Raw genomic sequence first — 24,355 nt, forward strand, 5'->3', positions numbered from 1 at the left:
TCAACTTAGCTATTGAAATATACAACCGGCAGACTGGTCTTTTAAGTGTGTTAATGAGGGACTTACTGAGTTAGTTTAATAATACACCGAAAACACCAATTCCAAGCTTAAAGTTCAGTTATTATATATCACTAATATTTAAATAGTAAATTGGTACCTAAGTTCAGAGATCTCTACTGTTGCTGAACATGACTAAACTAACGCAAAACATCCTATTAAATATGAATTCATGCTGTTTTTTTGAAATAGGTTCATACACACTTCTATATCCGCATATCTTTTATTTACTCACTCTTACTGAAATGTTCAAAATTGATCTAAATCTGCTTGAGATCTGCAGCTGCGGAAGAAAATCCCTTGCACAGCTGTAGCGTCTGAGGTAATAATTACGCTTTTTTCATTTGCGTTGTGGACACAGTAGACAACACCACATCCTTTCTGTGTGTTTATTCAATTTAATGGTTCAATTTGCCCCCAGTGAGGAGGCCGTGACACACCGGTCAGGTAACTCCTTGGTTGGACAGCCAGGAAGGGCAGAATCAGGAGCATCTAAATCAAGACCTGCCTTTGATCTACTGAACTACATTATTAAAGTATTGTGTTCACATACAGTGATGAGATGCCCCCTAATGCTTAATCAAGCACCTCTTATCTCCTTGCAGTGACGGTTTCAAGTCACGTCACTCACCAAACATATGTGCATTTCAATCAGTTCTTATGAAAGAGTGAAGCATGGGCATGGATACGGCTTTCTTTCAGCCCCTTATCTTTTAAAGGCTCTCATCAAATTGTTACTTGAAGGGCTGCAGCCGTCAAGATGAAAAAACAGAACAGATGAGTGAATCATCGGGAACTCAAGTGTCCTCCCTGTAGGTTACCTTGCACTTAAAAAAGTTGGGAACATGTTTACAACAAATAAAAAGAAAAGCACCCACAATATTTATTTCCATAGCAAAATGATGTTTTATTTGTTTTTATTTGAAATGAAATAATCACAATTCAGGAATAAGTGTATATTTGTGTATGATGTGGCAAAACGGATAGCATGAATTATAACTATCATTTTTAAACTTATAATTATCACTGCCATCTGTACATGTACCTGCGAAATCTGCAACAGAAAGCTTACAGGTTGCTACAACTGTATATTCCTTTAAAACTAGGAATAATTATGTCAAAGTTAACGCTCTCGCAAGACTTTGAAGCTACGTTCATAGATTCAGTGTCGACACCCTGTGTGAAACTATAGTGTTCAAACAGTACACACAGATCAATACATTAGACCACCTTGAACATCCTTAGTTACAGGATCGAGTCCATCACGTTTAGGGGGAAATACAAATTTGATGTAAAAACGCTCACATGGTCTAAGACAGTTCAGAAATTTTCTGGAATGTAAGAACAGTGAAAACTCTTTTGGAATGTGTTTGGAAGTGGTTAACCGCTTTTACAGTTTTGATGCAGTTTTATTTGGTGAAAATTGTTTTAACTGTTAAAAACAATGCGTTCATTAAAAACCTGCTCTTATTGGACTCAGAAGTGCTACAAATGATGTGATTTGTGCAGCACCATCAATTAAAGGGCTGAATTAAAGAGCTAATGTCCCAGATAGATAGATTCACTATAAGAGTGCTGCAGGTTTTAAACATCAGACATGTGTGCTGCACACTGGGGCGCCTGATTTGATTTGCTAGTGTTTTGATGTTTGGCAGGGAGGAAGCTCGTGGTTATCTTTGGCTAATACACCAACAAAGGATTCACACATCTGGAAGTGTAGAGAAGTGGCTGAAAGTATAGAGTTTTAAGCTTGGGTTGCCAGTTCAATTCCCAGCCCTAGCGGGACTAATTATGGGTTTGCCCTGCTTTCATTGTCAGTGAGCAAGACCATTAACTCTGATCTTGGTCACTGATGTTTGCCCATGAATACCATCATCGCTGACATCCAATCACAAAGCTCCATCTGAGTACACGTTGCTTAGTCGGTGGCTGACTTGTGAGCGGGCGCAGTGGTAAAAACAGCAGTGTGAAAACAACAACTTTATTTACCTTTGCATAGTTTGTGGGACAAAGTAGACATCCTAAGAAACCAATCTGGACAGTCTCAGGGCACAAACCTAATTCACCTGCATTCCCCTTTGAGCTGACTGTACAATCCAAACATTGTTTCCTCGTTGACTCATCCTTCAGGAAGAGTGTCGTCAGGCCTCCGAGGACCCTTGCCAGCATTTTAATCTCAACAACTCCCTCCTTATCTCCTTGACTTCCCCCTCAGATAAAAGTTCTGAGGCTTCACATCAGGTGTCGGTTTTCAACTTATCTGTCCTGTTTGTGTCTTGTGTGATTCCACACACACACACACACACACACACACACACACACACACACACACACACACACACACACACACACACACACACGTTATAGTTTGGCTTCAGCTGCCGCCTTTCTGTTCAGTTCTATGCAACAGAGCTTTCCGCCTCCTACAAAAAACGGTGGAGTTGGCATCCTTTTAATAGCATCTTCTTCTCCACCCACACACATTTGGATCACAGCATTTTTGTGCACAACATTTAGAGATTTTTTTTCACTGCTGTGATTTTAAGGGGAGTCTTACAGGGGTTACAACAGTTTCCTTTTAGTAAAAGTCCCACTTTCATCTAGTCATTTGTAGTCTGGTTGTAAGGAGAAAACTCTTTGGAATGAGAGGAGTGTTGAGCAGGACTGCATGCAGACAACACAGAAAGCTGCACCAAGTGTCTCCTAAAGACAGGATATGACATATATGATAACTGATGGTACCACGTGGACATGTGTCCCAGTCAGGAATGCCCTTTGAGATAGGAAACAGTCTCCTATTTCTTGTCTGCATGTCGTCTCCTTGTCCACTAAATCCTCAGTCTGGACCCAGGTACTCTGCGTTCTCTGCTGCAGGGATGTGTCCGTTGGTGTGTGTCTTGAAGGTGGGAGTGAAATCCTGTTGATAATCGGGATTGTCTATGCTGTTCTGCGGGTGGTATTTCTGAATGTTGTGAAGAGAGCCGTTGGAGGTGAGCGGGAGGATGGCGGGGGATGGGACGTCGTTGAGATATTCGGGTCCGTTGGCGTTGTTCTTAAAGCAGTTCAGGTATTCCGACTCTGTGTCATCCGAGGAGATGGTGGGGAGGAGGGTGCGGGGTGGGCCGGGGTGCTGGTAAATGGGATTCATCATATTTGAAGCTCCGTTCTGGTTCATATAGTCTGTGGGAAGAAGACGGTTATATTAGCTAGGAGACAGGTGTGCTGTGTATACACAGCTGAAATACATACTCGCGGGTCATATATGGAACTTAATGGTCCATAAAGTTTTACCAGTTTACCCATAAACCATGACATTACTGCACAGTGGAACATTTTTAACGGGGTACAATAATACTGCATATAAAAGGTCAATGACAGGTCCTTAAGAGTACAAGTCAGTCGGGTTGTCGCGGTAAACCACGATGTGAATAATTCAAGGTACAAACAGTGAACAAGTGAGATGTAAATGACACGGACGCGCCGGTATATCAACCCTGTATGGATATCAGAGGATATCTGTCTCATTGACCATCTGCAAATAAAACAGCCTTCACCTTTTGACACAAAAAGTTACTTTACACCTTGAAATGTGTAGTGTTGATTCATCCTCAAAGACGGTCTGATTCAAATACCGGCGAAATACAAAAACCTATCAGAACTTACATCTGATGTCAGCAGCAGCTCTGAAAGACATTTCGTTGGTCTTGTAAAATAATTTGAACTGAACTTTATATGAAGTCTTTCAAAGAAGTAGTGGGTGTTTAAGAGAAACTTACAAAAGTATGCTACAACTAGAAACAGTATAGGAACGTACCATGGGGACCTTAATTCATACCACATCCTTAAAATCAACTCTCTCATCCTCTGCTGCATCAATTATGATCAATACACTATAAATCGATGGGTGCACTCTGGTCAGAGGATTAATGGTGACTACTTACTCACAAACTTGAAACGCCTTTAATAGGCCGCACACATCAAAGAGTGTTGCTCTACTCAGATCAAAGCTTCTTTACAGTCACATGACAAACTTCTGAAAATGATGTCTTCACCGTGTGTTCAAGGACACTGTTTTATCACATTTTGATCCGGTTAAAGTTAAGAGGAGGAGTTTGGAGCAGTAAAAAGATGGATGTGTATTCAGAAGATGGTAAGAAAAAAAAAGACAGACAAGAATCAAGCAACACCCGTTTGGTCTTAAGATCAAACAAACAAACAAACAAACAAATACTGCTTCCTGGTTGTGTGTCTCGCCAATCACTCCAGTCAGAGTAAAGGCTTTTTCCCCCCTCTTTTTGGTTGACCATTCTCTCCAGGTGTTTCTAAGATGGCTTTCAAATAAAAAGGTTTTGCACAATATTATGACATCATACTGGAGCCCACCTTCAACCTTTTCGATATAGAATTTCATCATGTCATCATTTCATATGATTGGACATTTGTGTGAAATCTTGTTGTGGTGTTTGTAGTTGGGGCCAAAAAAAAAAGTTTTCTTCCAGTAACGGTGACCTCTGACCTCCAAAACCTAATCAATTCCATCGAACCACCAAAAAGAAAAAGCCACCTAGATAAATGCACTCTAAGAGCAAAATACTTTTGTCCACTAGGTGTCCCCCTTCCTCACTTAACCAACAATGAGGCAGCAGAAGAGAGTTTATCTGAGCCTCACTTGACAGACATAAACATGTTGTGCAACTCAAGGGTTTTGAAGTTGAAGGATACTTGCCTGGGGCTGGCTGGAAGGCCTCGTCTAGAGATTTGTCTGTGGGGTCAGGAATATAGCGAAGAACCATGCTTCCATCTCTGCTCGGTAATGTACTCTGTAGCACAAAACACAGGCGTTTTTTGTTAACTGTTGTGCTTAAAGGAAAGCATTTCCTTTAAGTGTTTATGGGTTGAAAAATAAAAGGAATTTTCCCTTACAAATAAGCCGTTTCTGCTGTGACACATTCCAATGCTGCTGTTGAGGCTCTGTAAAGAAGATAAGCTTTTTTTAAGATCTAATGTTTTAACGGACTCAGCATGCTTGATGAAGTCAGGAAAAGGTTCATGTGCTGTCAAATAGACAAGTTCAGTGCACCAGGAGTCAGTCTGCTGTGTTCTGGATTTGGCCAAAACCTTTATTTTTCTAATCTTCCACTTTATTTATCTTTGATTCTGCTACAGCTATTTTTCATACCTCCTATTTTAAAGCATCTCAGAGGGAAAGCGAGCGCTTTTTAAAGAGCGATCGTGATGTGTTTTTATGCTTGGAGAGTGCTGTAATTTCAACACCAGCTAATGAGGATTAAAATAAGCAACCATCAAACAGATTCCTACTCATTCACGCTGTCTGACAAGCTTTGTTGTTTCTGTCAGACTCTCGAGTCAGAGGACGGTGAATGGTGTTACACCATGGAAACCCAGCGAAGAAAGCGAACAGAGTGACAGCTGCAGCAATGCAATCACTCTGGACAAGAAAAGGAAATTAAAGTCTCTGAAAGAGCAACCATCTGTAAAACATTTCTGGACTCATACTGGGCCATGCCCCAGTCATATTACAAAAACAGGCTCCTTCTCAGATTTTATTGGACAAAGATTTAAAAGTTTGCATGGTTGCCTGCAAAGGTAATCAAACTTAAAAGCTCGTATAGGCTAACCAGGCTGTCAGTGTACGGCACTGATCCCAGGTAGAGGCACCAGACCTACGCATGGCCTTCATTGAACCTGAGGTAGAAGAGTTCTCGTCAATCACAGGGCACCTGGGAGGAAACGTGGGAGAGGGGATGATGATGGGGCCCCGTGGGTAGGGGGTTAAAAAGAGGAGAAATAGTCTCAGTGATGACAATTATACAGATTCAAGGGTTGCTGGGGTCAAAGGGGGTTCATGCCGGGATAAGAGTGGACGTACAGAGTTCAATTTAGGACCACAGGTTAAACACTCCTTGCTGTGTGACCATGCAGCTCAACAGCTGGTGTTCTGCTTGATTGAAAGAAAAAATAATAGCTTTCAACAAGCTAAAAAAAGAATGTTTAGTTTCATTCTGACTCACAGGCTGATGATTTATGCAGAAATCCAATTTCACAGAATCACTGTGAAAATGGCTTGATTCCATTTTCAGTTGATTGCATGTTGAAAAAGAAGGAATTGCTGATGCATGTGGAGAAAATGCTGCTTTTTCTGGGAAACCAGCTGGTATTCTTGTTTCAGTGTATTTGGATAAGACTGCCATGGTAAATAACATTTTCTGATGAACTTAAGGTCATGTCAGAGTAAACAAGAGCTGAGGTGTGGACTATTCTGGTCTTGGTCGTATGACACAAGCACTGAAGACAAATATGCACCTTAATCGCACAATGAATTCAACTATTTTCGCAGTCTTTTGCAACATGTACGCATTTCTTTATCACAAGTGCTGGAAAAGCATATTTGAGGGATTGTAAAAAATAAACAAAATACAAATAAATACTCTGGCCAATGTATGGATATTGAAATTTTCTCATCCAGTACTGCGATCAGCATCAGCCACCAAAGTCCTGTTTCGATTGGACCCTAATCAAACCTGTGATAATATTACGGCTTTGGATTTATTTTGGACGCACTAATACGGTCAGTTCGAAATGTTTGATTGCATGTGTGATGTTTTTTATGAATGAGCTCACGGAGGAGTGGAGCAGCGGGGTGTGAGAAGTGGTTGGGGTGGCGAAGAAACCGTGTTGTGGCACCAGGTACTCGTCCGCATCCACGGCGTCCTCCATTTCCTCCCCGCTGATCAGGCTGCGGTAGAATTTATTGTCTGTGGGAGTCTGCAGGTGCATGCTGTCATCCCCCTGAAACAGAATTAGTCCAGTCAGCATCTTCACGACAGAAATAGTCACAAAAGGAGATTTCAGGAAGTTGGTCAGGTGACATTATACCTGAATGACAAGGTAACGAGAGGGATCCCGAGCCATTTTTGTAAACTCTGCAATGAGTTCTCTGAAACGAGGTCGACTGTCTGCATCAATCATCCAACCTATGTGGACACATCAGCAGAGAGAACAGCAAAAGATGAAAGAGACTTTACCTTTTTTCCTAAAGAAACTATTAAAAATGAAGCAAACCAGTCATTTCAGGAAGCACTACGGCTGTAGGCTGTATGAGAACAATTACAAAATAAGTAATACCAGGTATTGCACAATTGTAGTATTGATTATATTATAAAAGTTCCTACCAGAATTCCACTTAACTTACATTTGACCATGATCATATAGACGTCGATGGTACAGATTGGCGGCTGAGGCAGACGCTCGCCTTTCTCCAGGACGCCAGCTATTTCACTGGCTGGAATCCCATCATATGGTTTAGTCCCGAATGTCATCAGCTCCCAAACGGTTACACCTACATCAAGAAAAAGACAGTTGGCATGTGATGTGCTGTCATTCTCTCTTGTTTTTCTTTAGTCAAAACGAGAGGGACAGAATGTACGCTTAGCAAATATCACACGGTATCAAAATAGCCATGTTGACAAATTGGCTGTGCTTGCAGGAGTGGGAGTGAGCAGGATGTATCTGTGAGCTGAAGGAGCTGAGAAAGGGAAAAGAGGGAAAGGAAGCTTGTCACTTCTGCCAGGGGCTGCTGATGGTTTTGCCATATTGAGAGGAAGGCATGATCAAACTCTTGGGGAAATAGAATTTGGAAACTGGCCCACGCGTAAAACCTGTGCCGTGCGTTGTGTATTGGTGTGTATTTGGGGGTGTGTGTACAAATCAGAGCTGTATATGTACAGTAGGTTGATGCAATGATCTGACGTGTGGGCGTGTGCTACCTGTGTCCGAAAATCACAGATGAAAGCAGGATGTTCTCCTTTCTCATCTTGTGTTCTTCAAATTTTGCAAGCTATATCCTTCTTAGATCCAAAAACAACATCTCATCCAAAATGACTTCTGTCTTCTCTCAGCCTCACTTGCTGCTAAAGCACTTTGGCTACTTAGCAGCGAATAAATATTTCTCCAGTGAGGCGGTCCCCAATACACATGAGTAGTCAAACCCAGCTGTTTTACATATCTGAGGAGATCAAGATTCAAGTGCAATCTGGGATGTTGCATGCAGAGCTGGGTACAACACGCATTCGCATCATGACACTCACCATAACTCCATACATCACTCTGGTGTGTGTACGTTCTGTTCAGGATAGATTCAAGAGCCATCCATTTAATCGGGACCTGTCGACAAAAACATTTAATAAGCTGGAAAAGTTCACAAATGTAAAGTTAAAATGTATCCAGGGTTGCTTATGGTTTTCAGTATTAAATTGGTGCGTATTTGTATTCGGGCACTCTACTAGAGTTACCAAAACAAAAAAGAGTTCGCAACCTCTCAGTCCCAATGTAGCAAGAGAGTCCACATAAGGAGACACACCAAACTTAGTTTGGGAAACCACAGTTTGTTTCCTGTTGCTAACTGTGAGAGGAGATTTCACGGATATGGCAGGCAGCAGAACGCCAGGATTCCTTTCCTGCTTTCAACCGAAAAATGAAAACATCGGCTCTAAACCTTAACAAACACGGTCAAATTTAGATCTTCTCCTGAGTCCAACCAGATCTTCCCAACTTGAATGGTCATCAGGGCTGAAGGATCTGTTGACCACAAATAGTCCTTCAAGGACGTCTTATAAACCCATTTTCTTTTCTTTTTTTCAAAGAGAATTTATATTCATATTTCAAGGACTTTGTAGGACATACAACACTTTCTTCATACACAAGAAGTGTTTTTTATGAGGAAAATTATTTAGTACAATGATGAAAAGAACAACTGAGAAGGAACTTATCTGGTTTGTCATTTCTCTTAGAACTCAGCTCTCTGACGGACACTATTTATAACACTTCACTTACATAAGATATAATCTAGAGCAAATCTAGACATGAAAAAAATGCCATCTTTCCATCATGACAGGGAACGATGTGACTGAAACAAAGGAAGTCATCCGTCAAACGAGCCAATCTGTGACTTGTGTCCAACGTTAATCAACGATGATGAAACCAAACAATTTTGGCGTGAGGCGATATCATAACTTAAGGAAACAAATGAGATTCAGACACTAAAAAACCTTTGTGGTTCTGGGGGTAAATCTCCTTTTCTACAAGAAGGTTATCAAAAACATATGCATGCGCCCGCACTCCCGTTCTTGGCTTTACTGAGTCAACATTTCATCATCGAGGGACGGCCCCCGTCCCCTGCATGACCCAAGCTTTGACCTTTCTGTCTTTTTTTATTGTCTTGAGTCATTACAGGATCAAGAGCACCAAACGGGACTGGAACCTCCTGTCGCCATCTCTAACCTACCTTTCCTCCATCTGCGTGGTACTCCTTCTCATCTGCACTGAGCAGCTTAGCCAAACCAAAGTCTGTAATCTTGACATGTTGCGGAGTCTTCACCAAGACGTTCCTGGCTGCCAAATCACGGTGGACCAAGTGGCGTTCCTCCAAGTAGTTCATACCCTTTTGTCAAACAGATAGTGAAGCAGAGCTTGTTTCATAAGAAAAGCGCTTTATTCTAGTAGCTGTGTCAAAAATATTGAAATTATTGCTTGATCAGACACAAATGCTGAGGTCATTCACGAAAGCTTAATACTCAGCCAATAACCTGTCAGATTAGGCAGTAAAAGGCGGCGTGTGTTTTTCTGTCAGCAAACACGAGACCCTCTAAAGCAAAACTCAACTGTCTGCTTTGTCTCAGGCCCGTGCAGATGATGGATAATTCATTATAGTTGCTGAACAGCTGCTACGTCATCATAATCACACCGTAGAGTGAAACATCAGCAGTGCTCTCTCTCTCTCACCTTAGCGATCTGAACACACCAGTTGAGCAGGTACTGGGAGCCGATGTTGTCCTTGTTTTCTTTCACGTAGTCCAGCAGGCAGCCGAAGGGCATCAGCTGGGTGACGAGCTGCACCGTGGAGGTCAGGCAGATGCCCAGCAGGCGACACACGTGGGGGTGATCCACGCTCGCCATCACATACGCCTCCTGCCATAGGAAAGTGGAGACCGGATTGTTTTCTCTCTTTTTTTTTTTTGTAATTTAATAGTTATTTGCTGTGGGCGGCAGAAAATCGAGACTCTACAGGGCAGGGTATTGTAAAAAAAAAAAAATTAAATACTGGTACCTTTTCCAGTACCTTGACTGTGATACCAGTACCTGAGTGATATTTATTTTGATTTTGATTAAAAATCATCATAAAACCATAAAAATAATCCAAAAAAATTTCAGCTCCTTGGTATTTTCACACATTGGAAACAGTTTCAGAACAACATTTGTTCAACTAAGTACTGTAAATATAGTTTCAACTACATGTCAACTCTTGGGTTTAATATGTCAACATATTTTACCACTCAAAGTTCACTTGGAAAAAAAAAACAAGCAACTTTGATATTTTATTTTTTAGGGAGTGATATTTGAAATGATCAAAGCCTGGTATCTGGTATCTAATGCATGAGGGGGAAAGAGGAAGAAAAACCACGCTTGTGGTTCAACATGAAGGAAATCTAACTGAGTGACATTCAATGAATAAATATTGACATTTATATATTTTTCACGACAGCTTATAGTTTCTTAGCAGCAGATATTTGACTTGGCTCACCTGAGAATAGAAAACCACCTGAATGATTAAAAACAAACAAACAAGATAACCTCCAGGGGTCAACAAAAGGAAGTTTCTAACAAGGTAAAACACAGTGAAATAAGCTTTCATTTCCTGTCATAAGGTCATTAGTTTTATCTCGGTAGTTGAACCTGAATGAACCTGACTTTTGCTCCTCCTTTCCTTGACTCTTAAATCAAAGTCTTTCTACATGTAATTACATTAAGAAAAAAATGGTTTACATTTCAATTAATATAGTGTTTGAAAAAATACATACCACAGAGCTGTAAAAGTCCTTCTAAATGGTACTTCTACTAATGATTGTAGTTCAGTGAAAAATGATAGTTTATGTTCATTACTGAGGTCCTTGGAGTGAATTATATTAAAAAGGTTCTAACATTCAGTCCTACAACTTTAACTGTAAACATGTGGTTACATTACTACATCTCTGATGTTGTCAATCATCTTCATAATAGCACAATTCATGCCAGAGCAGTTGTATTGGATCACATTAGATTGCACACGTGGACCTAATGATGTGCTTTTTCCATGTGGCTGTTACATTAGTGAGTGACTAACTACCTAAACCCTTGGAGCCTTGTAAGTCTGATGAGAGGCACGTCTATTTTTCCCTTCAGAAGAAAGCCTCTACCCTGAAGCCATAGAGTTCAGAGGATGTGAGTGGACACCGCAACGTCCAGATGTGGAGCGACTGAGCAACACTACCAAAAGCGAAAAAAGAAGAAGAAAAAAAAATCACAGCTTATAAAATGCAGATTCAGCTGTTTGCATAATGCAGTCTGAGGAGGCTGCTTTCTCAGAGCGGCTGCAGGCTGCGTTCCTTTCCAGAACACCTCAGCCTTGGATTACACACTGCCACCCACACACACACACACACACATGCACGTACACACACACAGCTCTCGAATGAATTAATCCCATTTCCTACGGTCCCACGAGAGGGTCACCATACAGCAACATGACATGTTCTCCATTACCTTGAAAATAAGTGCTCATTACTTTCAAATTAACTTGTCGGTCCAATGAATTACAGGATACATTACAGTCCAAATAATATCTAGAAAGCAATAATCATAAATCACTCCGCATCACAATGGAGCTATTTAAAGTACGTCAAACTATCTTGATGATCCCTAAATGTATTTTTGTCCGTGGTCTTTTCCCACCAGCAGCACATACTTCACTAAGGTAGTTCTGGGGAACAACATGAGAAAAGGACAGTTGTTTCTTCCTGACTCAGCATTAGTTTAAACTTTAAATCCAGAAATGTGGCATAAATCTGTGAACCTACATCCAAGATCTCTTTGTTTGCCTTTGGTGATGTGGCCTCTCTTAAAACCTTGATGGCCACTGGGATCTTCACATCCTCTCCCTCTGGAACCCACAAGCCCTGCATGGAAACAGATGTGTTATTTCATGGGCTTCAATTACACCTGAATCCTCACGTAGGCTAGAAAACTGAAAATGTCAGGGCTTGTACACATGCATGTAGAAGCAAATGTTCTAGTATGACCAGTAATGTAGACATGCATGTTTGCATGAGTGCAGCATGCCTGGAACCACATTCTACTGTATAGAGCCAGACTGATGCCATCTGCTGATATTAGCCTCCCACTTTTGGTTCAGGCCTGGACAGTTATTTGGCTAACTGATATCAGCTGATGTCAACACTTTTCTTCATGCAGGCAAAGTATCTTGGTTTAATTTAGAAATCATGTCCTTGCATCATTTGCCCGGCAACAATAATAGCAGTAATAATAATAATAAATTAAAATTAGACAGTGCCTTTCTGAGACTGTACCCTAACGCTGTTAAGTTATTTTTTGTTAAACGGTTAAATGCTCTACCTCCAATCCTTGTCTTTGTATTATCTTCACAGATATGCCATGTTTGAGCGACCATTGCAAAACATGTGTTTATGCATACATCCTCTCAAAGTAAAAAGTTTACATACATGAATAATACGTGGCAGGATATACCTGTTAGCTGGATTTTTTTAGACTCCCTAGTTCCCTATTTATCATTCCTACTCTTGATTAAGTTAAATATCTAAATACTGCTTTGCCACTGACTGAGCCATACCTTCATGATCAAAGTACATGGCCAATCACAAACTTCACTCAAACTTATCCAAAGTCAAACTGCAGCCTTGAAGTCTTTTTTCTGCAGACAGCCACTATTCACAGTGAAGAAATGTGAACAGTCTCAAATATTTGAAAAGGTATAAAACTCTAAAGTTGTCTTGCAACGATAGAAATAAAATAGCCAAACACATACTTGCGCAAACCATGTATCCTCCTCAAAGATAAATAAATGATTTACATATTGCACGTTTTTTTCCCCGGAAGGGAAGTGAGTCCTCACAATGTAGTGTATTAACAGATGTCCCCACAATGTGATTAATGCACGCACAAGCACCACTGGAGGTGAAAGTGGAGTCATTCATGATCTGGCAACTTGAAAATGTTAATTTTAATTGAAAAATTGACAGCAGATGGAGACGAGTGAAAGGCTGGGCCAGGGTTCTGTGGGCTTGGCACACGCGGGACTGGGAGCTCCTATAAAGCTACGCACAGGAGGGAAATCTGGCCACCAGGCATTTTAACAAACCTTAGGCATGTTATTACCTTGTAAACTGTGCCGAAAGCGCCAGAGCCCAGCACTTTGATTTTCTTGAATTCAGGTTCTTTCAAGATGCGCAGCAGAGCCTGGTTTGGTGCCTCGCCACTGGGTGTCAGAGGTTCAACCAACTGGAAGAAACATCATGTATTCTTTTACAGTGCAATGTAGCAGATGAACATTTTGTGTCCTGTCAAATACGTGACAGGAGAGAAAAAAATAAACATGTTATTTGAGCAGAAACTAGATGAGCAGGCATCTCTGTAAAATATCGTCTGTCTCTCACAATGTTTATGTCTCACTACAAGCTCGGTGACTGCAGGTCAAACCACATGTGACTGGGGGTGGTTTGGATGTCTGCTGCTTGTGCGTCTCAAGTAACACACAGTAAAAGGCTTCAATTTTATCAAAAGTGTCAGACCACGCTGACTCATTACATCAGGACCTCAGTTTATGTCACATGAATATGTGTGTTTTGTTTTTATGGTTTCATCTATATTGTCGAATTGATCGGGGTTTCCAGTGGGGTTGTAAGCCTGGTGGTTTAACTGGTGGTAAGTGTGCAAATTTAATAACAGCTTATTTCTATCTGTGAAGCCAGATTACGATTATATTTGTTCAGTGCAGTTCTGCTTTCGGTCAACCTGGTGAAGAAGAAAGTTTTACTGGCAGCTGAGTACAGAGGAAAAAAAGCCTGAGAGTGAACAGACTAAAACACCGCTCCCGTCTCTGGATTCCCCACCAGTTTCCTCATCTTACCTCTCTCTCTTGCAGAAGTCTGCGCATGGTTCTCTTCCTCTTGATGTGGCGTCGGCGTAGCAACACAAAGACGGACAAGCCTGCGATAAGGACAGCCAGCAGACCGCCGACGACACCCGCCGAAATCATTGAGAGACCAGAGGGGCTGAAAGACAAGCAGGAGCTGATTTAAAAAAAAAGGTGCATAAAAAAAATAGAGCACAAGTGTGAATTCAAACAACAAAGAGAGTTGATTATTACATCTGCTGTATACATACATAGCTGGCTGGCAGCCTCGCAGTCCGTGTCCGGTGCAGCTGTTATCAAATTAATTGAAAGAATCATAAGTAACCATTATTGTGCTGTCACACTATCCATCATACATTTGCTGATTTCCTAAAAAGCTGAACAATCAAGAAAATGCTTTTGCAATCAGTGTCCATTAAAAACTCTTGATATATTTCCATTTGTTTCCAGAACACTTCAGCCTTCCAAAACTGATCAGACGTTGATATTTTCCAGTGAAACCCTCCAAGATATCTGGAATTTGTTAAAAGCGTCAAGACTAATTGCTTCAAACGGACACATCAATCCCTGAGGTGAGATCTGTTTATTTCTATGAGGTCCAATTTAATCATGAAGTATCTAACAAGTAAAAATACATGAATATTTGACCTGCTTTCCAGTTTTTTCACAGAAAAACAGCAAAATCCAGACACACATCAAGAGTAAAGAACGTTTTAGTGTGTTGCTGGTCCATCAAAGGGAGCACAGTCTACTTTCATTTCTGTTAACGTTGTTATAGAGGTGACACTGAACTCCTAATCCCTCCTGATGTGCAGCTTGCTTGACAGAGAACATCAGAGAGGTCACACGGTTCAGAAAGTGACAATACCCATACAAACATCCACTGGGACTAAAAAGATGACCTGAAAATATATGGTGGTCAAAGGTCAAGTTTTATTTTTACAGATGAACCTCAAGGAGGCGTACAACTGCGATCTGGTGTGTCTTGCTTTGCCCGGAATCAACTTTATCTGGTAGTTATTTCTGAAACACCAATAGGGGTAATTAATGAGAAATTGTGTAACAGAACTGTTTAAAATCTAGGACGTCACTGTTGAGCTCTGTTTTCTTTTATTTTGTTTTATTGTGCAATGCTGACGTCTCTGTTTAATGTTTGAATCAATAGAAACTAACTTGAAACAGACAAACTGGCATTAAAAAAAACTTGTAAAATCTAAGTACCGCTTAACCCAAGTATAGTCCACAACATATCTTCTGAATTGTTTGATTTCATCATATAAAACTACCTCATGTTGACAGCTAACCTCTCTGTGTAATCTGTGCCAGCACTGAAGGCTCTTCTGGCTTAGAATCAGCATGAACATTATGACATACAGATGTTTGCAATGCAAGAAAATGTACTGCCAGTTCTTAGTTTCAGCTGAACAATACTTTTTACCCTTGAGTGCAGTTTTTGTGGCAGAGCTGGCACACTTTCATGTCATCTGCGTATTTCCACACCAGTGTGTCGTCCTCTCCTGGCACACCTTGGGGACAGCGAGACACACAGAACAGTCCATCTTTGAAGTTGGCACACTTGGTGCAGCTTGCAGAACCCTGGAAGTAAAAGAGAACAAAAAAAAAAAAAAACCCCACAAAAGATGTTTATACAGAAACTCTCTTGAGAATAGTAGAGAATTTCATGTAGATGCAAATGTCTCACAGTGATCACTTCTCAATGCGTGTTGCATTAATCCTCCTCATAAAAGATGCACATATTTGACAGTGAAAATTTGCCCAGTCAGGTGCTTTTAGTTTAGGCCAAGAAAACCCACTTTCTCAAAAAAAAAACCAAAAAATGACTCTCTTTTTCTTGGTCTGTCTACTTCTTGCCCTATTTCCCTAAGAGTTACTTTCAGCCACACCAAACAGGCGCCTGACTGCTGTGTTTTCAATCAAAGATCTGATTATGACTGTATTAAAAAAAGAAGGAAAAGGAGCCAACTGGATCACAAAGCCACACCCCTTGCTCAAAACAAAAACATATATTCATGCTGCATTGCATCATGGTCTATTTAGGCTGCTGCTGAAGAAGCTGACACTTGTGCAACACATTTCAGGCTGCGGAATTGTTACTCCATGATGCTCTGTGCCACAAAAATGCAACATTTATCATTTTAGATTCATAAATAATGTTGCCAAGGCTTTATTTAACACGAGTGTTTTTGTTTTGTTTGGTTGCTTCTTGCACACATACAGGAGCGCTGCAGGTTGCGGTTCCGTTCATCCGCTGACACTCAGGGTGACACTCCATGCAGGTGTTATTGACGATGGCCTCCCGAAACTCACTGCAAGAAAAAATGGACAGACTTCTACCTCAGTTCAAACAGATACACAAGAAGTGAAATACCTTCTTTTTTTTTTTAGGGCAGTTGTTAAATTAGAAGCATGTCAAAGTTCAATGTTCGACAGCAAAAATAAACAGATGCAAGTGAACGTGTCATTTCAGCTGCCGTGTTTGTCTTATTGAAGTTTAAAGCCAAAATACTTTGGCTGGGTTTTGGGGGGGGGGGGGGGGGGTTTAGCATTGCTGCAGTAACAAATCTCCATTAAAGATCCTGGTGTGGAAATTTTCATAGTATAAAAATAGACGACGAGGGAGTGAACAAGACCGTAAACAGATCTGACGTGCTGATTGTTTATCTTAAATAAGGAATGCTGCATTTTGCAGATTTAAAGGCAGTTAACCCCTGATTCCTCCCTTACCCCTCCAGGATGTTGCAGGAGTCAACACAGCTCCCGGCACGGTTATAGTCACGGCAAGCAAAACACATGTCTGGACCGGGGCCCCAGCAGCCGTCTGGCGTGCACTTCCTATCACAAGTGTTGTTTTGCAGAGCTGAAAACAAACATAAAAACTTAAGACGAGAGCTTTCCCGTATAATTATCCAACTTTGAAAGAAGATGTGATTAATCTAATCTGTCTTGTGAATTGCATAATCTGAAGTTACACAACAATTTTAGGAGTGTTGCAGATTGCTAGGGAGCTAATTGTATTTACAGCATGTTGCAGCATCCACATTTTCGTCGACAGTAGCACTTTGACTCTTAGATTTGAAGAGCTTCTTCCAGTGATCTTTGACTGTGTAGCAAAGGTTCTGGTTCTTGAAAATGACCACGTCTCCATCGCTGATTTCTTTGAGGGAGCGAAGGCCCAGGTAGCTGATTCCAAGCTGGGTCACAACCAGACTGCGGCTACCGCTACCATGGGGAATGATGAAATAGGGAGAGAAAGTAAGAAAATGAATGAGAGGTTTTATGAAAAAACTTGAATAAATCCACAGGAGGCCAAATTTGTATGCTATGCTTTTTTATACCGTTTGGTTCGTCCTCGAACGATCTCCAGATTCTCAAAAGGACTGAGTGAGTCCAGGCTCTCTGGCCATGTCTGAATCCAAAGGTATCCTGAAGCAACAAATATTTTAAATGTGAAACATTTAAGCGTACATACAGTGAGCAACGATTTCTCGAGACCTCAGAGGTCTTACCAGTAATTTCCTTCACTGTCTTAAACACATCAAGCTGGGCAGGGTCCAGCTTTGGTGTTTTAGTGTATGTATCCCTGCAAACAACAACAAACATATTAACTGCCGCGAGAACACTGATCTGCTGGGATTAGAACGAGGGCTCGTGTTCGCTCACTTACCCATGAATGGATGTGTGGATGAAAGCAATGTTACCATTGATTTTTGTGCAGTTTTTAAAGGAATCAATGTTGGTGGCATTGACAGACAGAGTGTGAGTCAGAGCGCCTGTGCCAAGTCCATTACACACTGCAAACAGTAAAGAAAATACATAGGAGAATAAGAAACAGTTTAAAAGCTAGTGACTTATTGTCATTCAGAGAACTCATCAAAACAGAGCAAAACACTGTATGTACCCAAGACTGATTTCTTTTGGAATTTCATAAAATCTATTTCATTTCATCTCATCTCATCTTATTTTGTCCAAAGCAGCCTCTTCATGCTTGGAATGGTCGAAGTGGAGCAATTTGTTGGCAGTTAAAAAAGTACAATATATGCAGGATGACATAAAAGATGTTTGTATGAATGAGAGTAAGGTTTAACTATAAAATAGTAAAATGTAATGAGTCACCATTTTGGGATATGCAGCACCATGATCGCTTACAAATGAGATACGTTCTTTCAATACAATAATATATAAAACCATCATATAGAAGATTTATACTTAATCCAGACACAGAGAGCTATGGTGAATAATTTAGGGTGTCATTGTATTATTTTTCTTTTATTAATCATTCAAAATGAATGTGATATTTCACCACCCCCTTTGAGAAAAAGTCTTTAACTTCATGATTCTATTGCGTCATACTATTTATTGCTCAATATATATATATAAATGTAGCATTCTGAATAGTGCAATACGCGTCTCTAGTGGCTCAAAGGACCAAGCAAACAGGCTACTTTTAATAAATGGTGCCAATATTATTGTGTATGTTACTAAGAAGGATGTTACAAATGACAGTTTGACTCCCTACCTTTGGGGCACAGTCCAATACAGTTAGCACACTTCCTGATTCCTCCTTCTTCCACCTCGTATGTGTTACCGCTGCACGTCCTCACGCACGCGCCATGGTCAGTCACAACGTAGTTATCTTGAAAGATTGCAAATAAAGTTTTTGTACATTCACAGGTTGTAAATCACAACGTACAAATATATTAGGCTTTAATAATCTGGCTGTATGTATTGCAACAGATCATAGAGTAGCACTTTGACATGACTGTGGAAGTTAAACTAAGAAAGAACAGTTGTGGCATTAACACGCCCTGAAACTCAATCATTTTCTTTCCTTGTTTATAGAGTTTATAATTAAACTAGACAACCATTTAATGTCTAACAACTCTGAAGGACAACCTGCATGTTAGTTCAGCTTAGCACAATGTGACAAAGCTCATAATCATGCTCCAAGTGGTTCATACCAGCAAATGCAGCCTGTTATTTGACAACAAACATGGTAAAAGTAAAAATCTTGCATAAAGTCAGTAACAAGAATAAGTTGTTTGTTTGTTTTTTTTAAATCTTTCTTACGTGGGCAGCTCTTGACACAGGTGGCCCCGAAATTGTACTTTCCGTGTGGGTTGGGTACCAGCTGGTGCAGGTTGGGGTCGTAGCGCAGGAGGCCTGGGCATGAATCCTTGCACACCCCGTCATCCTGGAAGTCTCGACAAGCCTGCAGCAAAAACAAGACTTCCAGTACACTGGTAACACAACAAAACTAATGATAACAGTGCATTCCTCTACCACAGCCTTGGCTAGACCCTGAGAGGTGGTCAGTGAGGGACAGCTGAGGAGGCTGATGCTCAGATTAATCAGAAGTTAAATGTCTCATTATCGTAAATGCTGCAGGGTGAGGGATTTATTTTGCTAGGGACAAAAATCGAGGTGTCTTTTTTTTCCTCACCAGACAGTCAGTGGGCCGGGGTCCCGTACAGCCTGCGGCACAGTGTTCATTACAACAGTCACTGGGGGAAGGTCCTCTGCATCTTTTAGAGCATTGCTGAGCACAGTTCAGCTTTGTTACTGGAAATCACAACAAGACACATTCAGGGGAAGGGCAAGTCTTTTTTGTGCTACTTACACGTGTTATGTTACAGTACTGGTTCATATTACAACAAAGATGGCAGAGCGTGTTTCCCTAGTTGTTGCGTCTTGCTGTTTTTGGCATACAGGTATTGTAATGTAGATGAGACACTAATGATGGTAAATCAGAAGTCTGCCCTCCAGTCAACAAAGTGTTTTTCTTCGTGTTCTGACAGTTGAATATTTGAACTTGACTGTGTAGAATGCTGTTTGTGCAGAGTTTAACATTAGAAGGCAGTTTTCTCATTCATTGGTGAAAGTGTAAATTTTCTCTTTGCTCATTAAATATAAAATTTAAACAGGAATAATGGACTTTGTAGAGAAATAGGAGACTTATTGTGTTTTTTAAGAGTATTTGTTGCTATATTTGTGGAGGGGATCTTTAACCAAAAACATGAGAGAATATTCCTTTAATATAACATCGATACAGATTTCACTTGTTTGTTTAAGATTAAAATACAGAATGAGGCTTACAAGTCTGACAGTTTTCCAGACCAGGTGCCCAGCATGAGCCGTTGAAGCAGCTGGAGTTGCATTTTTTACCTGTAAAGACAGAACACGGGCAGCAGAGAAAGAATGTTTACTTGAAACCCTCAACATGAACAGATTAACCGATGTAATGAGTGACTTCTGTAGTCTTTGTCTTCTGACGCGGAATGGATTACTTACAAAGTGGATTGTTGCTGGCAGCTGGGAGCTCCATGTTGGGTTTGTTGTCACCATTAACGATGTCATACCACTGTATCGTCTCTACATTGCAAAGTCTGTTGGTTTTGAACTTTACACCTCCTTTAATAATTTCTGCAAAACAAAACCACTGCATGAATTCAAACACTATGTTTTCCTAATAATACTGCGATTAAAAAGAAAATAAAAGTGCCCCTAAAATTGAGGCTTTCTGACCTGTGAGGCTGGTCAGCAGAAGCTCATTGGTGCCTTGACCTGTGTCTTTGTCGTAGTTAGCGAGCACAGTGAGGGCAAAGCCTCCATCGTAGAGGGAGTGACCACGAATGATGCGCAGGTTTTCCAGTGGAATCCTGGATGCTGTGTTGAGGGCGATCAGGACGTAGCCGCTCACTTCTTCTATTGACTGTGGAGGAAAACACAAGTTTGTTTCTTTGAAGGCTAGAGTCAAGGACATAGATCTGCTTTCATCTACATCAACCTTTTTCAAACACTGAGGTGAAATTGGTTAAATAAGGAGTGAAAATGAAAATAATTGGGAAAAACTATGTAAATCAGTGCAATATTTATGCAGAGCAATGAACCTCATTCATGAAACGTTCCTTGAAATTTCCCTGTTTTCTCACTCATGCAAAGACTTTTAGGTTCTGCACATCATCCTTTCAGGCTCGGATTCATAACTTTATCTGTCAATACTGTAACTGTCCATGTTGGTGATGAGTTTGATTGCCATTTGTCTGTATTTTGACATCAGAAATGAGATTTTCTCAAGTGAATGTTGCATATTTGTTGTTTTTACTTAAAAGCTCTTCACTGGGAACTGGAAACTTTCCAAAAAGGGAGCTTTCCCACTCCCCAGTTGTATGAAGACAAGAAATCAGAGGGTTACGTCACTGCGTCTGTACAGAAGCTTTACACGCAGAACCTTAGGTGAAAATGCGATGAGCAGACAGTACGATTTTAACTGTAATAGCTGGACAGTAAGAGTTCACATTTGTTTAAGAGAAATCACTTCAACACTGTAAAATCAAAGGGGGCGAAAAAAAAACAGCATGCGGAAAAGTGAGATGCGTCCATCCTCCCCAGTGGAAACACCCCGAGTGGCTGCATGATAGTGCTGACGCTGATGTTATTCTGTGTTTGTGTGTGTTCGCTTGCTTGTGAGTGCGTGTGGTCCCTAATCACATCTGTCCCGCGTTCAAGGCCTGCTCGCCACAGCTGGGCTTGTGTTATAAACACACTGAGCCACCCGTCACGACAGGCACACTGACTATAATGATCCGTGCTGAAGTGATAAGAGCAGCGAGGAAGCTGTGAAGATGTAGGACAGACAAACATCAGACCACCACATGAGATGAGAGCATCTGAAGTCTTTACACTGAGGAAGGACAGGTCGTGGTGCTCCTCCATATAGGTGACCTCCAGGTTCTCCAGGACCACTGTGCAGTTGCTGTAAGTCTTCACCATATTAAGGTAGTGGTCCTCTCTGGTACCAAGAAGGTTTAAACGGTTAGTGATGCCTTGGCAAACTGCAGAGAGAAAAGAAAAAAAAAGAAAAAACTGTCAGATTTATTTATATGTTACTTGAAACAGAAGTCGTAGTGTCACACAAGCATTTGTCCAGACTGGAGCCTGCAGCAGCGCTTTCAGTCACAGACGTCCACAGCTTATACAACACACTGATTTATAACTTTCGCTGTGTGTTTGTGAATGTCAGTCATAACTTGGCCAGCTTTCGCATGAAAAATCTACATCTACAAGAGGAATCAAATCTCCACAACAAAACAAGATCTTGGTTATGAGTCAAAGTGAGCTGGCTGTATTTATACTGGCAGGGGCCGGAGTCTTTCCACTGCTGCGCGGGCTAGTTAAAACAACCGCGAGACCAGGACATTGTGTCATTTCAGAGAAAAGGATTTAGATTCGGTGTGTCACTGATTCCATGAGATCTGCATGTGAATTTGCGGAGGGCGTTTTATATCTTGTCATTATTAACAACTGTCACAATAACTTCAGCCTAGTTTATGATGTCTGAATTTAGAATAAAAACAAAGCAGGATTAAAATGAGACTCTGGCTTTGACCAATAAAGACTTAGAGATTCACAGGACTACAACTGATAATATTTGCCTATCTCACCATATGCAATAAAGTGTTTGGATAAGGAGGTTATTACTGATAACTGCAGGAGACAAACGAGACCTTTACTTTATAAATGGAGCAAGGGAGAGCATGGAACTTGTTGTCTCTCTTGAGCTGGTCAGACAGGTTCTGGCTGGCAATCTGAAGAGATTCAGCTGAAGTTAACATTGTGACCCCCCCTCCACCACACACAGCCGTACAAACACAAAAAACACACTGCACCCACATGTAATTAGCACCGATTTTTCCTCTTTGAAGTCAAGATTTATGGGTCACATAGAAAAATAGGTTAACTAAAACCAGAGAGTATTCCTCTTGAGTGTTAGAAATGATGATGCTGCTGCTGTAATGTGGTGTCTTCACACACATTCCACAACATGCCTGCTCCTGACTGCGATGACAACCAAAACACAAGCTCTAAATTCTTAGACACACCTAACAAAACTGTACACAACAGCTAATTGGACGGCAATGATGCATTTCTAATTTGTCGCATAAAAAAAATAAACATTCCAGGTAGAACCAGAAGCCAATATTTTGTTCTTTTGCAGTGACTTTATTATTTTAAGTTCACGCAATCCAACAGTGAGGGCATGGAATCAATGAGAATTAGGCGCAAACAGCTGTCTCCGGCCCCCCTTTCTTCCTCTTCATTAGTTCGTCCCTGAGGGGTCTCCCTGACATGAACCCTGCAGTCCAGCAGCCTCAGCGCCCAGGCTACAGACGCCGAAGTAGCGAAAGCGAGCTGACCGTTTTAATTAGAGGAACTGTGTGAGATGTAATTAGCCCTCTAATTATTACTCAGGCTGAGAAATTGAACCGTAATAAACAAAAGGTTGTCAAGAATGTGCAGTTGTGAATATTAATCAACCTGATTTCAACCTGCCGAATGACATCTTTGTTGATAGGGAAGCTATATACTAGTAAATGGTTTGTTCTTACACTGTATATACACTGAATGTAGTGAATCTCCCAGCAACATACGGCCCACTTCCCCTCTGGCTGTTTCTTTCTGTTAATATTTACGATGAGCTGTAAAAGCTGGATGAGGCAGGTGATCAAAAGTTCAGCAAACTTCCTCTAAGTCTGAGCAGACGCGTCGGACTTGTTCGTCAAACAAGGAGGAAGAAAACACAGGAGATTACAGAAACGAGCGAGCACTCGAGAGAGAAAAACATATTAATCCAGACGTTGATCTTGTCCAGTACACCGGTAATGAAAGACCAGGGCTTGGACCTTATGATACAATACACATCACAATGCATGGTTTAATTTATGATTGTAATACCGTCTTTTGCGATAATATACATACTATGATAATTTCATGCAAGAGCTTAAAATACAACTTGCGATGTACCACCTGGGCAGTATAATCATAGGCATGTCACATTATATTCATGACTAAACTGACAAATTGATAAAAATACCTACAAAATAAAAACTTTCTATACAGGAGCTAGTATTGTAGAATATATTGCTATGTATATTTTATTGCACTGTTTTAAGAAGGAAGTAAGATCAACATATCCAGGATATCTTTAGTTAGCTGGCTTAACAAAACCAAACTCTTATAACTGAATGATAAGCTGCATTGCAACTATGTAAGTAAATCTAGCTTTTCCCATTCTAGGTGTGTGTCCACGTATAAGGGATACAAGCATGGAGAAGCCAAGAAATTCACTCAAACAACAAATAAGAGGAATATAATTCCACAGGTAAACAGCAGCACTACTGATGAAGCCAAAGTCAGGCCAAGGTCACAAAAAAGTGGGGTCATTCTTTCAGCTACAACCACGGTGTTAAACTGTACAGGGAGTGAATGAGTAAT

General features: G+C 40.8%; 1 protein-coding gene and 1 long non-coding RNA gene across 2 annotated transcripts in view; one reads left to right on the top strand and one right to left on the bottom strand.

Moving 5' to 3' along the window:
• Positions 1-945: 945 nt before the first annotated feature.
• Positions 946-24,355, bottom strand: part of egfra (epidermal growth factor receptor a (erythroblastic leukemia viral (v-erb-b) oncogene homolog, avian)) — a 43,639-nt gene continuing 20,229 nt past the window's right edge. Inside the window, exons 2-28 of the mRNA XM_086204025.1 lie at positions 21,764-21,915; positions 20,606-20,792; positions 20,372-20,503; positions 20,177-20,245; positions 19,524-19,642; positions 19,151-19,292; positions 18,600-18,716; positions 17,748-17,874; positions 17,590-17,663; positions 17,419-17,506; positions 17,103-17,302; positions 16,808-16,940; positions 16,299-16,389; positions 15,501-15,658; positions 14,314-14,352; positions 14,057-14,201; positions 13,306-13,428; positions 11,970-12,068; positions 9,859-10,044; positions 9,362-9,517; positions 8,166-8,241; positions 7,271-7,417; positions 6,955-7,052; positions 6,700-6,867; positions 4,981-5,028; positions 4,784-4,877; positions 946-3,237 (exon numbers count right to left, since the gene is read on the bottom strand). Of these exons, the coding sequence (XP_086060151.1) occupies positions 2,894-3,237; positions 4,784-4,877; positions 4,981-5,028; positions 6,700-6,867; positions 6,955-7,052; positions 7,271-7,417; positions 8,166-8,241; positions 9,362-9,517; positions 9,859-10,044; positions 11,970-12,068; positions 13,306-13,428; positions 14,057-14,201; positions 14,314-14,352; positions 15,501-15,658; positions 16,299-16,389; positions 16,808-16,940; positions 17,103-17,302; positions 17,419-17,506; positions 17,590-17,663; positions 17,748-17,874; positions 18,600-18,716; positions 19,151-19,292; positions 19,524-19,642; positions 20,177-20,245; positions 20,372-20,503; positions 20,606-20,792; positions 21,764-21,915 (3,512 nt within the window). The 3' untranslated portion in view covers positions 946-2,893. The remainder of the gene's footprint in view (positions 3,238-4,783; positions 4,878-4,980; positions 5,029-6,699; positions 6,868-6,954; positions 7,053-7,270; positions 7,418-8,165; positions 8,242-9,361; positions 9,518-9,858; positions 10,045-11,969; positions 12,069-13,305; positions 13,429-14,056; positions 14,202-14,313; positions 14,353-15,500; positions 15,659-16,298; positions 16,390-16,807; positions 16,941-17,102; positions 17,303-17,418; positions 17,507-17,589; positions 17,664-17,747; positions 17,875-18,599; positions 18,717-19,150; positions 19,293-19,523; positions 19,643-20,176; positions 20,246-20,371; positions 20,504-20,605; positions 20,793-21,763; positions 21,916-24,355) is intronic.
• Positions 14,088-16,467, top strand: LOC147261804 (uncharacterized). The gene is made up of 3 exons (XR_015115867.1): positions 14,088-14,236; positions 14,513-14,634; positions 16,301-16,467. It is a non-coding gene; the product is annotated as an uncharacterized LOC147261804 (long non-coding RNA).

Source organism: Aulostomus chinensis, chromosome 5, assembly GCF_037954235.1.
Source record: "Aulostomus chinensis isolate RoL2024-O1b breed Wild chromosome 5, RoL_Achi_v1.0, whole genome shotgun sequence".
Classification (NCBI taxonomy): Eukaryota; Metazoa; Chordata; class Actinopteri; order Syngnathiformes; family Aulostomidae; genus Aulostomus; species Aulostomus chinensis.